General features: G+C 35.2%; 1 protein-coding gene across 1 annotated transcript; it reads left to right on the top strand.

The window, feature by feature from the left end:
* Window positions 1-3951: 3951 nt before the first annotated feature.
* On the top strand, window positions 3952-8953 carry LOC132557194 (trissin receptor-like). The gene is made up of 2 exons (XM_060221691.1): window positions 3952-4104; window positions 7763-8953. The coding sequence occupies exons 1-2, from the start codon at window positions 3952-3954 to the stop codon at window positions 8951-8953; spliced, it is 1344 nt and encodes a 447-aa protein (XP_060077674.1).
* Window positions 8954-18259: the final 9306 nt, after the last annotated feature.

Here is an 18259-nt window from a genome sequence, read left to right as displayed (position 1 = left end):
CCTACTTTGAAATACTTAAACTTGGTAGTGCATTCAAACCAAATACACTTGTTTTCCATTTTAGAGGTATACAGAAATCATCTTTTACAAAAAATATATGCAGTTTGTTTTTCTATTCAAAAGATAAACAAAATCAACAAAAACCTTGAACAACATCAATAACAACTGCTTAACTAAGTTACAAATAGATATGTTACTTTCTTCTTAGAAATAACAAAATACATAATTATTCTATAAAATCGACTATTCAATTTTATCAAACTTGATGCTTATGTCAGGATGATGATACTACTTTGTGACAGTGACACCAGCTGAGAGCTTGATCATAAGACTGATGCCCAGGTCTTCGTCTTCGTGATACTTTGTAACCCCATCCAAATGATGAAATATGAAATGAGACAATAGTTAAAGGCTTTCCCCCAAGGCGCACTCATCAGTCCAATCATGTTGGATGCAAATGACAAAAGAATAAGAATGCTTTGTTTGTATTATGGTTTTTATGCATATGTCTCGTTAGATACAGAATAAAACTGTGTTGCTTGGTTAAGATTTGATATGTTAAATGGGAAATACTGTGAATAATACTGGTACATGTGAAAATAAACTCATATAGCATCATCCTAACTTCCGAATAAATATGAAATTTAAAAAATAAAGATGTCCATTTAGGTAATTGGTTTTCCTGTTTAAGTATTTTTTACATATAATATCAATATAGAAAGCCAATAATTATGTAGAAATTTAAAGATAATTATGTATTCTGCTGAAAATGGTCAAAGTGTTGCTTTATGACGAGGTAATGGTGCATGGGACATTGATTTAGTGTAGGGCTGCTTTAAATCATGTGATGTCATTAAAACACCCTATCATATGCAACACCTTTGAGAAAGATCTATTAAAGTTATTTGGAATTAGCAGAAAGGGCCGGTTTCCAAAACGGCCCCTTCTCTGATTCAAATTCCCTGTTGGTGGTGCATTGCCCATGCCGTTGTGGTCACAAATCTATAAAGTATAAAGATTTAGGTCACTTGGTTTGTTTTTTATGGCTCCTCAAAGTTGTACCTTTCAGAAGCTGTCTAAGTGTTGATAAAATGTGCATGTTATGTAAAATATTAATGAAAATCTAATCAAATGTAAGTCACCGTAAAGAATACATTCATGGCATGATTGTGACAAAAAATCATGTTTCCATCGCGCCATTTGGCTGTTTTATGGAAGAAACAATCTCAAAAATGCCATTTTCGATGATAACATTTTAGACACAATAACTGTGTTTTTTTAGAGAATACACCCTTTTATGGGCGTTGGATGCAAACCAATTTTTATCCTATTAAATAGTACGTAATATGCTATTGAAAAATAGGAAAAATTATCAAAATGTAAGTGGTGGAACATTTTCAAATGTTGGGTTGAATTAGCCTATGGTTGAATTGCCGATTTTCGACTTTCTTTAGATAATTAACAAAAAAACGAGAGTATTTGCTCGGTATGTTGAGAATATGTACACAGATATGAAAAAAAAAGTGAGAGAAACACTTTTTCATAAAAAAAATCCACGATGGCTACTTCGCAAGTCCCCGTGGTTGAAGACATTGGCTGACAAATAGACAGAACAACAAACAAAACGTGTTCCTTATGATTTTGGTTGGTTTTCGCATTTACGGGATTGTTCATAGCTACCGGCGATTGTATAATACCTATATTTATAAGTTTGGTTAGTCACATGGTAACGGGAATCTTTCATATCGAGCCCCAAACATACTTTCGACATATGCACTCTGTTGCCGCATGGAAAACTATTTCAAGTTTTGTCGGAATTTCTTTACCTGTGGTTGTAATGGTCGAGGGTTTTCCAGCGTCCTGTAATACCCAAGGTAGTACAAGATACTGGAGATGTGCGCACACATTCCCATCGTTCTCTCTCCAACTGGGCACTGGCAGTAGTAGTCCTTTATTCGGGCCTCAACATCGGGTGAAACGGTGAACCGTATCCAAACGTTATATTTCGTTTGGCTTTTGTGTCGAGAATGTATTTGACATCGGAGAAGGTCTGGGGAATGCTAGTAGAGCCACACCTCATAGTCGCCGTCATCACTTAAATGTTCGGTGATGTAACCAGGAGCCAGAGATATCTGATACGTTCCACACGTAATGGTTCTCAAGTAATCAAGATCGAGACGGGGAAACAGTACTTTTTTTTTTTTTTTTTTACACATCAAAAAACTGTCATGAAAATATCCGCTCTGATATTCAATATAAGATATATATATGTATATAATAAGCTATATAATAGGGTATCAGACAAGGTTGTTACTAATTTCCCCTTTTCTTTCAATTTACAACCACATTCAGGATGCGATATGAGAACGTTCCACCACATGGAATTAGTTGATTTTTGGTACACATATGAAACAAGTAAAGCTCTATCCGATTTTCTGATGGAAATTTGCATCCAAAACTATATAACGGGAGAAAATTGCAAATTTATGGCAGTTTTCTTCATAATTGTGTCTCTGCAAGTGCATTTTCATCCGAGAATATTTTTTTTTATGTTTTATGAATAAACACGATGTTTTGGAAATATTTATCAAAAGAAATTTATACTATGTTGCGAATTACAATTTCGTGATAACCTTCTTTTATTTACGAACTTATGTCTTTGATGCTGAAATTGACAACTTTATAAAAAATACATTTTCACTGAAATTATGAAATCTGGGTGTCGGAAAGGTGTAAAATTATTTTTCGGAAAAGAAAAAAACAGTAGTTGAGCTAGATAAGAAATTATACGGGGGCAGGCTCCTATGGAGAATTAACATTACTGGAAACAGGCCCTTTTCAAGTGTCAGAATTGAAGATGGCTGCCGTTAGCCCGTTTTTTGGTTGATTGATTCTGTCAAAAATTGGAACATGTACATCAAGGTCCAATGTATAAAATGATGTCTAACCTGGAAAGCGATTAATCCTACACTTGATAAGTTATTTTTGAAAATGATTTTTTCATTATGATAATATGAGGGTACTCAAACGGTTACTAAACTGTTTTGCTATTTTTGCATGCTTGCTGTTAAATTGGAATTTTTTGTTAAAAGCATATCGGATATAGCCGATTGTCATTCATCATCTTAAGGCCATTATATATGCTATTTAGCTGTGTAATGGATTGCGATTTGGATAATTTTCCAATGGCTTATGCCAGGTAAAAGACCCACAGGTATGTATTTTTTTCTAGTACTGATTTAGTTTGCATTGTAGTCAGAATGGTTCAACAGGTGTTTAACTGTTGTTGTAATGTTTGTTTCAGTGCAATTGACTTGTATACTTGAAAAAAATGAATAAAATGTTGTGGGCTGTTTTTCACCTCTATGCAACATAGTTGTTAAATTTTTTTCCGCTTACTCCAAAATTTACTAAAATTAGAAAACAAAACTAAAACCCACCCTCTTGCTCCTTTTTTTCAACATTTCCCGAAGAACTACTTTTCAAATTAATGTGGCCGTATGCCCAATTTGAATGTCATTTGTGTACGTGTTATTATATTTGTGATAATAACTTATTCCTTTTTTGATGAAAATCGAACATAAAGTGAGCGATGCAGTCCCATTTGGCATCTTGTTTAACAGTATTTTCCTGTGACTGTTATATTGGTCAAATCTTAAAAATAAGATACATGTGAAATAGTTATATATAATTATAAAATAAACATTTTGCTTTAAATCAATTGGTTTATAATTTTGTCTCCCTTTAAAAACCAACATGTTTGTATCAATTTGATAAATTTTCGTTTGAAAATCTGTTATGCGCTTCTCTCAGCCCACAGTTATGTAGGAGGCAGATACATGTGTATTGAACTGCATTGCATTATATTATATGATAACATACATAATGGTGTATATCGGTTCATTCATTCGTGAATCATTTGATCTTCGTTTGCCTTTTACAGGAAATCTGATGGTCCTGTTCGCTATCATCAAGAGTGCTAGATTAAGAAGTATGACAAACTTTTTCCTGGCGAACCTTGCTGTGGCTGATTTCTGTGTCGGTTTATTCTGCGTGTTGCCCAACTTATATAGGTTTCTTACACTGACATGGAATCTCGGACGGGTAGGTATCTGCATGCCTTCTCTTTACCGTAAACTCGTTTCGTCTAGTACACTTCAGTAGGAAAGCGTATTCCGGCCACGTTGTATTTTTTATTTTAACTGGAAATTTCGAGATAGCAATCCGAAATTTTGAGTAAGTAATCCGAAAGTTTGAGCTAGTAATCCGAAATTTTGAGATATTAACCCGACATTTCGAGATAATTTCGAGTTGCTAATCCGAAATTTTGAGTTATTAAGTTGAAATTTCGTGTTGTTATCTCGAAATTTCGGGTTCGACTTACTAACTCAAAATTTCGGATTGCTTACTCGAAATTTCGAGTTGCTATATGTACACTTCGAGCTGCTATCTCAAAATTTTGCGTTGCTATCTCGAAATTTCGGGTTGATATCTCAAAATTTCGGATTACTTATTAAAAATTTCGAGTTGCTTTCTCGAAATTTCGAGATAAAATAAAACACAACGTGGTCGGAATATGCTTCCGTACTTCAGCGATGTTGATACTTAAAATGATTACGTTAGGTAAATATATAATTTCTTTATCATGTTACATTACAACTGTCCATGAATCCATTTGTTAAATTCTTGCTGTTGGGATTATACATTTTAAACCCTTTCCATTTTATTTGAAAAATATCTCTTCTGTCTCACTGCATCCCGTTCTAAATTAATTGCATATTTTGAGAACTTCTTAGCAGCAACAAGGGTTGATAACAATAAGTGTGCTTTCACATATGAGTGGATAATAATAAGTATGCTCTGAAGCATAAAGATACGCGTGATCTCACACAAAAGTAAATAACAATAATTAATCTGAAACAGCAGATAACGATCTGTAGGATCCATATGTCACATTTGATAGCAATAATTTTGTTCTTCATAAAACGATAATGTTCTTCTTAAAAATCCCGATCTGCCAAAGAAAACATATATATATACGTCATGATAGTTCCAAAAGATCCGACAACCACTTCCGGAATGTAAATGATATGGAAGATAGTATTTGATATCTTTCTCTTTGTGGTAATTATACGTGTGACAGCATCAATGAAGTAAACAAGGCTTTGAATGGTCATATATTATACCTTACGGCATAACTCTAGCGTTGCTAACATCGCATTAGACATCCTTAGCAATGCAGAAATTAAATGAAAAGGTTATTGGTGAGCCAGCAAAGAGTTATATATAGTAATATCACATTATTTACAGCCCACATAGTGAAGTAAACGTAACGGCTTTATCTAATATCCCATTTGCCTTAAAAGAATGAAACCTCGCTGAAAAGACTACCACAACGTTAAGACCATTTCGCTATTAAAACCACTTTATTTCAGTTCAAAAATTAGTTCTGTGCGTCTTTGTATTGTTAGCATCACTATTTAGACCACATTTTAATCAAAACATTAGTTTTATAAAGTGCTAAACACCAACTGTGCATTTAATTTCAAGTCACTAATTAAATCCCTTACATCTCAGAAAACATTTTTTTTTTAAGTTTCTGGAGTGTGCATATGCGAGGTATTTTTTAGATTTATTTTCAGTGTCAAACTAGCTTTCCAGCTAATATAAATTTTCAAATTCAGATACTTATTTATTAATTATTAAAAATAAAGACCGTAAGAAAAATCTGCCCGCTTCGTCATACTCACAATTTAGATCACCCTACTATTAAGAATTTTCCCCATTCCTCAAGATGGTGAGGTTTCACTGTAATATGGAGACCATTAGTATTTAATATTTTTTCCTTATTGTGTCTTACCTTAAGGATACTAGGTTATATTAAGGTACTTATTGCACACTATATAGTAAAAGGCTCGAATTGTTCAGCGAATTCCGCACTAAGAATAACATTTTATATATCAAACAGCATACGATGGTATGAGAGAGACCTAATGCTGCATCCAACTGCACGCACGGGAACATTCCAGACGTCAAAGCCACACAGAAGATTTTAGTTATGTATAGATACGTTATCGTATAACTGTGTATTACAAAATAATGTTTGAGGGTATTAGTTTCAGTATATCGCAGATATCGATAGAAAAGTGTCAATGTAACGACTGTTCTAAGTAACAACAGAGATTAAGAGTTTTTATTGGGAACAATCGTCTGTGGTGTAATCAATATTATCTGTTTTAACGATCGAGTCTATTGCATTTGTATATATTATATCAAATCTTATTCAAACTAAATATCAGTCACATTTTCTAGAACATATCAAAGGTTGATAAGTGTGCGGTCAGAAAACAAAACAGATTAGGCATTACTTATCTGCTATATGAAAAAGTTTACAGTTTATTTCAGGTACGATCAGCCTTTTGCCATAAATATAGGTCAGATCTTTACAGTAACACATAAGATGATTTCATACAAGGTTAATTCAATGGTACCATTGAATTTCATCAAATAATCATAACTTTCCTCTTTGTTAATAACACATCAGTTTAAATTGTTAACAACAAGTGCAAAGGGAATTTATGATTCCTTATATCTGAAATATCGTCGGTATAGAAGATATGAGAGATAGAGAGGACATATATTAGTGGAATGTTGTACAAAAGTGAATAGCAGCTTTCAATAAAAAAAGAGAAGAAACGAATTATTTATCATATTAAATCATACAGCCATTTTGTCCTTCCGTGATTATGGCGTCCTCAAACTATTGAAACTTGAGAGATGTCTGAGGAGGTTCGCATTAGTCGTAAGCAAAGTCTAAAGTCAGATCAGAAGGTGCAAAAAGCCTTAAATTCCATATATGTCATGATTTTAACCAATGACTAATTTCAAAACAACAAGCACACTCCGGACCAAAGTACTATTCGAGTAAATTGAATGTAGTATTTATGATGTGTGAGCAAACCTAGGGGACTCAAAGTTCGCCTGCAGTGTCTATCATCTGCAATCTCGAAGATTATACAAAAGACAAAGAGAAAAACACGTTTCTAATACCAATTTGGAATTACACACAGTAGAGTCAGATAATTAATTAAACTGCATCATACAGCCATTGAAAACTTTCCAGTTGGTTTCTCATTACACTTCTTAGTGCTAGAATGGCATTTTGTCTGTAAAATGCAATACGTTCGAGCCAAGCTGGATCCATATATATATACTCTCCCAAGATGATTCGACTGCGCCCTTCATCACCCGACTCGCCTTACGCGTATTCATGTAACAGTATATTAATATATTTAACAATATTAATTGTGCTTAATTGATTTTTCTCGCTTTTTCGTTAACTTCAAATAACATGACATTGAGAAATTATGAAATTAAGGTGTTTTGTCATTGTAGTTTTGATGTGATACTTGAGATACTACATCATTTAGATGATTTACAATCATCAGATAAAAATAGTTTAGAATACCATGAAAATAATTAAAAAAATAACAGGGTGAACGTTTATGATTTAAATGCGATTGATATCGAGTGAACATAACAACTGGATATGTATTTTTAAAATTAGAAATATGACAGTAATGTTCCTAAAGCATCATTATAAATTGAAATTCCATAGAAATTACTCCGATAGAGTGATATGGAACTGGAGGAGGAGATCAACATAATGTAAACAACCAACAAAACCCCCGCCCCTTTAAATAAAATGGATTTGGTATGAAAGTAGCTAGCTGTTGGAGTAATTTCAACATTTATGTTGTAGGTGATGTGCAAACTGTACTACTTTGTCTGGAATATGTGTTACACAGCGTCCATAGTTATACTGACGGCCATCGCGGCAGAACGTTACATAGCAATCCGGTATCCATTACGAGCACGTCGATTCTTCACACTGCGCAGACTCATCATTGCTCAAACAATGATCTGGACGATAGCAGGCCTGTACAACATCCCTTACTTGTTTGTGTTTGATATTGTTGGTGGCAGCTACTGTTTTTACGATTACACTATTATTGACATGAAGGCATTAACAACTGTAAATTTTATTGTCTGGTACGCCATTCCTCTTATCGTTATGACTCTTATTTATTCCAAGATAGGGACTGTTCTTTGGTTTGTTGGGGCATCAAAGAAAGTACCTGCTTTAGAAAGAAGAACTGTCGAACAACAGGAAGATTCTCAATCACATTACACAAGCAGTTCCAACAGTTCAGATGGAATTGTGCAACGATTCACATTTAAATTACACCGATATACGCCGAAAACCAGGATGCTTGTACATTGCGACTGTGCTAGCAAGTTATCTAATGAGAGTTGCAGGAGCTGTATTCATAATGGAAATGTTATGATGAAATCGTCTAGCTGTCACCGGAAGGACAGCCAAGAAACTTGTTTCTGCATTGATCGCAATATTCGTAATGAAAGTTCGTCCTGTTCAGGAAGACCTGAAGGCAACAGCAATTGTGCGTCGTCATCCTCACACCAGTGTGTAAACATAGAGCTTGAGTATAACATATGTGGAAGACAGTCGCCATCCGGTAAACATTTCAATGGATTCCCAGTTCGAAATAAGCGGAGTTCCAGAGAGAGTTTGTCATTTCGACCTCGTAGTCACATGGTGACAACTCCAACACGCATGAACTCTACGCGTGCCTTGCGGAACAGAAGGAAGGTTATTCGCCTCCTCGTCACTGTAGTGATTTCGTTCGCCGTGTGTGTCCTACCACACCATATCCGTCTGCTTCTTAAATATTGGCAAATACGGACACCTGGTAATGGAAGCATTCTTTCTCTTGTGTCTTTTCTCATTCTCTACCTTAACAGTGCATTAAACCCTATACTTTATGCACTGTTTTCTGCTAATTTTAGGAAAAGCTTTAAAGAAATTGTTCCATGTAAGAGACGTTTTTCGTCCAAAGGCTTTCACCAAGATACGAAATTTGGCAGTTTTTGATCTCAGAATCATATCATGTACATATAAAACTGTGTATTGTATTTATATTCACGTAATGCTTTTATTTTTATCAAAAAAGTAATTATCTTATTTTGCTATAAAATGTTGAAATAAAATTGCTCAAATATTTCTTAACTGAAATGATTCGTTTTAGATCATGATATCTACATGAAGAATTTGTTTATACCTAAGATTCGACGTAAAAGTATACATTTGATTAAAGGTTCTTATTATCATGTAGATTTATATCTGTTTTCGGCTATTGCATCATTCTAACATGACATTCGACGCCACCTTGATCAGGAAAACAAAGTGAGTTCCATCTCACTGTTTGTTATTGTAAGTGGTGATTAATGTGGAGAAACCTAATTTGATAAGGATACACATTACGACAGTAGGTTATGTTTAATTACAGGTTATTGACAAGTCGGAAAACTCGTACGTTTGTAATTTTTCTTTATCTTTACGCAGTGTCGAAATCGGGTTACTTGATATACAGCTCCTGCCGTTCTATACACTATTATGTTGTATGTCATCCGCTGACATTATGAACTAAGTGGCATTTATTTGTTTAAAAGCATTTGGTGGTATTTGTGTAAATGAATATAGTAATGTCACTAATTCTAGTAGGCCAAAACACCTACTCGAAGAGGTTATACTAATTTGTATCGATGGTATCACTCGTTCATAGTTTGCGCCAAAGTGACACATCGCCTTAGCAAAATTTTTCCACACTGTCACCTTTGGGACTGTGCGGAACTAATGTAGACCAGCAGTTACATTACAACAATGCTGGCCGTTAACGAAGGAAAATTAAATATCATTTCAAGGGCTCTGGTATGTTTCGATCAGAAAAGACAAGCCAGAGACTTCCTCAGGATTGATCGCTAAGTTAAATGCTTTATTTCAACCGAGAAAACGAAGGGAGTTGGGCGACAGACGGAACAATTTCATCAGATAAATGTACATGAATGAGACTGCGAGCTACTTGATCGGTTTGGACTATTTTTGCCACAGAAAGTGTACAATATTAATCTATTTTTCAATTTGCACTAGACGCACACCCCAACCCTTATCTCCTTCAGCCCCTAAACACTTAATGTTTTGAATAGCATACTATTAGCAGCTGATCCCTGATTTTAATAATGTTGCTGAGTTTTATATACAATACGATAACAATTATCAAAACACAATACAAAATTGTTAAACGTCATATCTAAGGAGAATTAGATAGACCAACATTTTCTGTGTTTGAAATAATGTTAGAAAAAAAATAAGAAGAAGTTTGTTAACTAAGTTTAAAGTTAGAATTTACAAGCATCAATAGAGAAAAATGCTGGAGATTATGCCAGGAAGCACGGGGCACATCGAACATGATGAATTAGATACCGTTTATAAGACATAACGAATGGGACTTTGATGGAAGCGATTCTAGGAGAGTCCCTAAAAGGAGGAAAGACAGACGACTGGTGGAGATGGGAGTGCTTGCAGATTAATTGACAACCTGCTGCCGTAAACGCTTGGGTTGTCCTTTCTTAATGTATTTTAAGTTTAGTTTTTATTTTGAAAAAAATATTAGTATGAAAGAGGCAAGAGATTTCGCAGGATCTGCGATTTTGACTCAAGGTTTGCAACAGGTGTGTTATATAGAATTCAGAACTGATGTGAATTAATCGTCATAACATTTATTATAAATTCAAATGTAGTTTACGCGCGTTTCGAATTGTGATGGTTACTTTCTGGGAAGTGTATATCACCTTCTGATTTTCAATTGTATAACCATCAACTAACGACTATCAGATAAAAAAAATGTAAACAATTCTGAATTTTGTAAATTAATATTTGATATTAATTTCAAGTCTCTGCCTACACCTTTCTATCTAGACACTTAACTTGATTCATTTCAAATTATGAATAAACTAGACGATATACCTGGTTGTAAAGAGATATGAGCAAAGTGCATTTACATCAAGAAAATATTGAAAATGGTATCGATCTTTTTATGTCTATATAGCAATTTATCTCCATGAATTTCTGCCATTTCGTATCAAGTCTAGAATTAGCATACTTCGTCATGCCTTTTCAGCGGTTGACGCATAGTCTGAGATTATATTAAAAGCCTGTGGTTGACTTCTTGTTAAAGATTAAAGATTTATTGCACAGGAAATGTGAGCACTCTTAATTAACAGTGCTCGTCGATGGAGGATGGCCACAGATGAAATGGTATGTCATTCGAGAGTGTTTCAGGTAAGTCAAATTACTTGCAATATATAATAGCTTTTGTGGTCCAACGACCCAAAGCTTCGTTCCATAAAATATCTTTAGTACGACACTATATTGCCGAAGGTCACTGATCTATGTTTGAAACTGAATATGTCAGATGAGATGCAAGATGTACGATGACGCAATAAGACTAGAAAGAGGAGCGTAGGCTGATGGATCAAGACATTGTGTAGAAGTTAACACTGAAACTGCTGGTGAATATGTGACTCCCACTTTAAAACCAAGGCAACATGTTACTTTTAACATAAGAAAAATGCCGAAATTATATCAGATATATTGTGTGATTAAATATGTTTTCTCCTCAAAGACAACGATAGATGTCTTCTAAAGTTATCGGTAATAATAAAATAAACATTTAAGTCAGAACTTCTGAAATATTGACAATCCTTCGACATCAATTTTTGAAGTCATCAGTAAGCGTTTGAACAAATCTGACTCTTTGAAAAACAAATCTGCAATATGCTCAAAGCATGAATGATGTAAACCTGTAAAAGTCCTTGGTCGATTTAATTGAGAAACAGTATATAGGCGAAAACGTTTTGATAAAAATGTTGCTTAGAAGGCCCACATGTCTTACTTTTACAGTGGTTCATTCTGTCTTGATCATCGGGTTGGTACAATTGTGGATCAAACGAGTACTGGTCATTCAAATAGTTTTGAAATATCTAATTTTATTACAAGATTGTTTCGTTTTTCGATATACCAATTAAACATTTTTATGCTACATATATGTCAGATAACCTATTGACTAGTTAAATTGCATACGTAGCCAATGTGAAGCGATAATGGAGACTACTAATTTTGAGCCAATATGACTTCAAGTTTGGCATGCAACTTTCCTTTTTTTCCACAATATCTAAAGTTATTTGATCATGTGATGAAAAGGATTTTAAATTCGTTTTCATTTGATATGCGATTCGTGAATTCATCATATATATGCATTTTACATAGCCAAAGGCTTATCAAATTACAAATTCATCTATCAAATGTCAGACGGAAATTCATACAAGATACTACATACGTGTTGTCGCTTACCTTTATCAAATAAAATGATGTGTCTAAAGACTTTCTATTGTGTCCCATTTGTCTCTGATGTTAACTATGATATACACTGTCGTCTTTTGTTACAGATGCCAAAAACTCACCCAACCCTGGAGCCTATAGCCAATACTACGTAGCTTGCAGCACGCAGACAGCAAGAAATAGTCAGCATCAGATCCAGCTGGAAAACTAAGAAAATAATATCATTGTGTTATTAGAAGTAAACATAAAAAACGTGGTAGGCATTTAAAAATAAATGTTTTGCTGTTACAGGGTTTAACGCGTTCGCATCAGTAAGGGTCAATCAGGTGGAGTGTCAAGAGGGACACTAAGTCTGCAAAAATTAAAGCATAGACAAAGAGAAAAGAAAAATGGAGATTCATTTAAGTGTCCCCAGCAGACCAACCAATACCGTCGCATTGCATAGACAACAGTCAAACAACCAAGGCAGGGTCATTTGGCGTCGCATCCTACAATCATGCAGCGAACAGCAAAAGACTTTTCTTTGACTCCCATATGCCCCCTGTACAGGGACCGGAGGTAAACACTTGTTTGGGCAGGTGACCCTTTATCTATTCATGTCCGTTCAGAGAATCGAACCCTTGACGTCCAAGTGAAAGACGAGTGTTACCACTGCGCCACCTTTCCACATTCTCTATATTTACTGCTTGTTGTAAAACACTTTGTTTTTAACATTAATGTCAGCGGTATGTCAGGTTTACAGCTGGTTGATCTCAAGATATTGTTGAAACAAGCCTTTCTCTACATTTTTTCTTAAATCTTGTCAGCACTAACATATCTTTCCTGTGGTCAAGTCAGACAGGCAAAGCTAACGGAATCCACTTTGGCAATTAAAACCATAGCATGAAATGATCACGAGAGTATAGTGTACATGAAACTTGAACAACAATATCAGAGTCAGCCACAGCTCAATATCAGTAAACTAACAAAAAAGGTCGAATTTTCAAGTTTGATTAATTTAAAACACGTCCTCAGTACAATATGACCAGGTTGGGTGTCCTGCTGGGTGCCTCTAGCTATATACTTCAGTGTATAAGCACTATATATTCAGCTTCCCAAAACACACAGACGCACCAATTACAGTCACCTCACATTAAAAAATGACCATTTGCTGTTGATAGAACAAAATATAAACACATCTACACATAACAATACAAATAATGATAAGGCCGAGTTTATCTCATCGTGGCCACTTTTTCGAAACTTGGTTGTTTAACATTTTATTCATCCTTTTTCGTATGTTTGATGTTGCCCGATGTTATATTCACCTCTTTTTTGCATTTGTGTATCAAAATTCATTCAAAGAAATTCTTGTTTTCAAATTGTGTCAATAAATGTTTATTATCCACATGGTATACTTTGACACCTACTGGAGCCGAACGGGAGACGCTAGGGACTTGACATGACTATGTTTTATTTTTGTTTCTTTAATACCTCAGAACGGCTTTCGTTGGAAGACAGGAAGACAACCAGGGATGAGGTTCCGTCTCCAGACAAATATAGTCCTCGCACAGGGGGGGTCTCATTCCCCGTACTTCATGTCTTTACTATTGACTTACCTAATCATATATATTATTCATATTCAATTTCCTTCCTTCATCCATTCATCATTTATCACTTATTCGTTTATTTATGCCTTCATTCATATTTTTGGTCTTATTGTTCAATTAACCTATACTGTTTTGGATATTCTCCCTTGAGAGTTTTCTTTGACATAATGAACAAGAATAAATTACTCATAATGGGTGAATTTTGTCAAATATCTGAACATCTGTAACTGTGATTTTGTTCTGTTTATATCATAGCTACATTTCCGAAATACCATTTGAATGAAAGTATTGAATATAAGAGCCAAAATATTATCTTCCTATCCTAGTATCACCTTGTCTGGTGTCATCTGTTCATCGCTTAATCTAGGAATGTCTTTAAGTATTTGAGTACAGCATATGTTCCGAATATTTTTAGCAATACCGCATTCATTAAAATACATTAACAACATCTTCAATTTGCCTTTTGCAGAAACAAAATCAAGAAAACACCACCATGTCAACATAATCATCATTCAAGCTCAAATTCCATGAAACTTGGACAAATCATGAATAAGATCAAGCTTTACATAGAGTCTCCTGAAAAAGAACAAAGATAAAAATCTTGGTCAAGTAAGCAATGTCACGTTCTTAAAGGTATACAACAACGAAACCAACAGGCAAACCAACGAGCACCAAACACGTCTAGCTTCATTTCGCACAAAGAAATAGAATATTTCTCAATTAGATAGCTATGGCGACCATAAGAATTCCCCATAAATTGTTATCAGCCTGCATCTTTTGAAACCTTGTTCTGGGGATGCAGGGATAATGCTATCCAGAAATTGAAATCACCAAACAGCTTGATGAAAAGCAGCCCATGTCGACCGAGATAAGAAGCTAATGTAGAAGAGCCTGTTGTGTATTTTACAATTTTGATAGTTATAAACGATGGACATTTGTTTTTTTATTTTATTTTTTTACGAAATGAACTTCAGTTTTGTTTACAGCCATATATTTATACTGCCGTTCATATTTCCTAGAGACGAAAGCTCTCATAACAGGAGAACGAATGCCGTCCTTCAGTTTAGAATTGGATATGGTGGTGTACAGGGTGAACAAATGTTCTCACAGAAGAAACGTTTCTTTAGAAGAGAGTTAATTAGATTAGTCAAAGGCTCTACTTCCTCAAAATCCATATACTATTAATTCCACATCTTGAGTTAACAGTATCGGAATAAGGCTATAACCCAAATTTGACTTTAAATGGTGTTTGATCTTTTTGACGAAGGCATAATGATTATGCGGAGGTTTCCTTCGTTATCAAGCATGCACGGTTCGTCTAATATACAGATAAAGAAATAATTTTGTAGACAAGAATCAAGTTATTGGAAGCCTTATATGCAGGCACAATAACACACCTGTCTTGTAAGTCTATGGCAGTTACCATTTGAATAACCAAATCTGCTTAATTTTGATTTTGTGTATATAATTTTGTGGACACGCATTGAAACTCTTATTTGCGTTGTGGCAATCGTATTTTGCCATATCGATTTCCAGTTAAATTATTTTTTGAAATTGGAATTCCCATTATATTTTGCAGTTAGGAATATAATTATTCTTAACTTTACATGTTATCCTTTCTGTATATTGTTGGTTTCATACTTTGCCCGTTATACTGAAACTGGTTTCTATTGCAGTATAAACATATACTACCAATCATTACATCTCAAGATATTTAACCATTCCATCGTGAACGCGACTTTTGATTTTTCCAATTCTCCAATGCGGTTTCTTTACCAGGACTATATGTAAGATGAGCATATCGCTCAATTTGTTACGAAGGCCAAGTCATTTATTATAAGTGTTATTTATATTATCTATTAACATGTGATATATCTACAGATCTTCTTTGAAATTGTTTCTGCTCTCGTCCCATAAATCTTTAACTGGAAAATGTTACTCTTTAGAAAATCGGTAAAAACTATGGGCATTTTGGTACTGAATAGCGTGATTTCTGAAGATAGGTTTGAAGTATTTAATTTTGTTAATAGAAACGTGGCTTAACTTCTGAAGAGCTGTTCATGCATCAATAAGATATATATAAAACATTGGAAGTTTGGATAAGTCCTGAGTTCGTACGTCAGATCATTGACTACAATTGATTAAATCTCTCTGTCCATTCCGGACAAAATTCCATATCAACGAGTCATTTTCCTTGGTGTATCTTTCTGGGATGAACTTAAATTCATAGTCAATCAAAAATATACTAAAAGGATAAAGAAACGCAGGGTGAACTATAAACCAGAAATTAAGTATGATATCGGGCTTTATTTAAAACGAAATTTTGTATACTTACAGATAAATTAAAGCTTAAAAATTTCCAAAGTCTGTATTTTGCATCTGACAATTGGTTTAGAGGTACTAACGATTAAATTGAATGGACCCATAGGATTTTGAAATTGAAATTGAACTGAGTCATCAATATCTTGTGTGTCCGCCGTTTGCTGTGGTCACGGCCCTTATTCTTCTGGTCATAGAGTTCATGAGAGCGTTAATCCGTTTTATGGGGATGTTGTCCCACTCTTTAATCAGAGCTCTGGTCAACTGCTCTCGAGTAGCAGGGGGTGGCTGGCGCTTTCGAACCTGTCTATCCAACTGGTCCCAAAGATGCTCGATCGGGGACAAATCAGGGCTATATGGCGGCCAATCTAGTGGTTGAATGTTGTTGTTGGCCAGAAAGACTTGGTAAATCCTTGCTACGTGGGGCCTAGCATTATCCTGCTGGAGGGTTAGATTATGCTGCTGTAAGAAAGGGATAACATGGGGTCGGATGATCTCATCTCTATACTTAGCTGCTGTTAAATTGCCATCAATAACAACCAATTGTGATTTTAACCCTTGTAAGATTCCTCCCCACACCATTACTGAACCGCCCCCAAACCTATCCCTCTCTACAAAGCAAGCGTCCGTAAAACGTTCGCCAGGACGTCGGTAGACACGTTGACGGCCGTCAGATCGATAAAGACAGAATCGAGACTCGACCGTGAAGAAAACCTGTCTCCACTGCCTCAGTGGAAACCGTCGTGGAGCATGTGCAGCGACCCAGGCCATACGACGCTGACGTCGAGCAGGGGTAAGGTGTGGAACTACGTAGGGGCGACGTGCTCTTACACCAACTTCTCGTAATCGATTCCTTACAGTTTTTGAACTTACAGGACGCCCATGATTTCCACGAACATTAAGTGCACTCTCAACGGCAGTAAGGCGCCGATTACGCACATGAGAGACGACGATATAGCAATCCTGACGTCGTGACGTTACGCGCGGACGTCTTGACCTAGGTCGATCGGCCAATTGCCCAGTTTCCCGAAGACGTCTTACAAGACGTTTTATGGTGGAAACATTAACACCAAAGTGCCTAGCAACCTGATTTTGCAGTTGTCCTTGCATCAGCATCTGAATGGCCTGACCCCTCTGAACTTCTGTGAGTCGTGCCATTCTTAAAACGAATAAAATTCTCAATTAATTTTAGGGAAGCAGTTGGTCGGTATAAAGACTAACAGAAGAGTGACTTGACCAACGCTGCATGAGACCAGAACAACACGGTGCACGAGATTCTTGTTTTTTCCTTTCTCACTGCGCACTGTACCGTGACTAAATTTTCGATACATGACAAGGTGTAATATGACCTAATTACTCAATCCACAAAGTTTCACTTTATTTGGAGAACGCGTTTTCAAAATATCGGAATAAATATTACCCTGCGTTTCTTTATCCTTTCAGTATATAATCAGCGTTTTATCATTAAACTTTAACTATATCATGTTAATGCTTTTCCATTTCTGCACATAATTTTTCGGATCTTTTCATGGTGCACTCCAAGTGTTTTAACGTAAGACCTGACAAGGGTGGTATAAATTGGAATTTTATGTTGCCATCCCCTAAATATACGACTGTTTTTGTTTGTTTTTTTTTCCTAAGTTGAATTTTGAACCAGATGTTAATTGTAATAAATCTAAAATATTGAAAGTTTCTAAAATCGCCCGTTCATTCCGGCAAACATATGGACGTTTCGTTTGATAAGGCAATTTGATACATTTAATATTTTCATTTACCGTAATACAGCAAGTGATTGGTTCCGCTTGTAAGATGTATTGAATTGGAGCTATCCAACCGCCTTATCTGGCCAATTTCGACATAGGACAAGAGTATCAGTAAAGCTGATGAGCAGTCCCTGAAAAATACTTCATTGATCAAAAAGGATTTAACAAAGGACAATAATTCTGTAATTAAGGGCTTAAAGGCGAGGAATTTTGTATCTTGAACATTTCTTAGTATAATCAACGTATACATTTATCATAGTATCCTAGTTTCAATACAAGCAAAGCTATGCCCATGATACATTTTATTAACAAAGGGCGATAACTCGGTG

The sequence above is a fragment of the Ylistrum balloti genome, unplaced genomic scaffold (genome assembly GCF_031769215.1).
Source record: "Ylistrum balloti isolate Yb309-2 unplaced genomic scaffold, AGI_CSIRO_Ybal_v1 Utg370640, whole genome shotgun sequence".
NCBI lineage: Eukaryota > Metazoa > Mollusca > Bivalvia > Pectinida > Pectinidae > Ylistrum > Ylistrum balloti.
The sequence above is the reverse complement of the archived record's forward strand: the minus strand, read 5'-3'. Positions and strand labels throughout refer to the sequence as shown.

Coding starts and splice junctions, on each gene's coding strand:
- LOC132557194 (XM_060221691.1), top strand. CDS start 3,952: ATGGTCCTGTTCGCTATCATCAAGAGTGCTAGATTAAGAAGTATGACA. Junction 4,105..7,762: donor TGACATGGAATCTCGGACGG/GTAGGTATCTGC, acceptor TTTATGTTGTAG/GTGATGTGCAAACTGTACTA.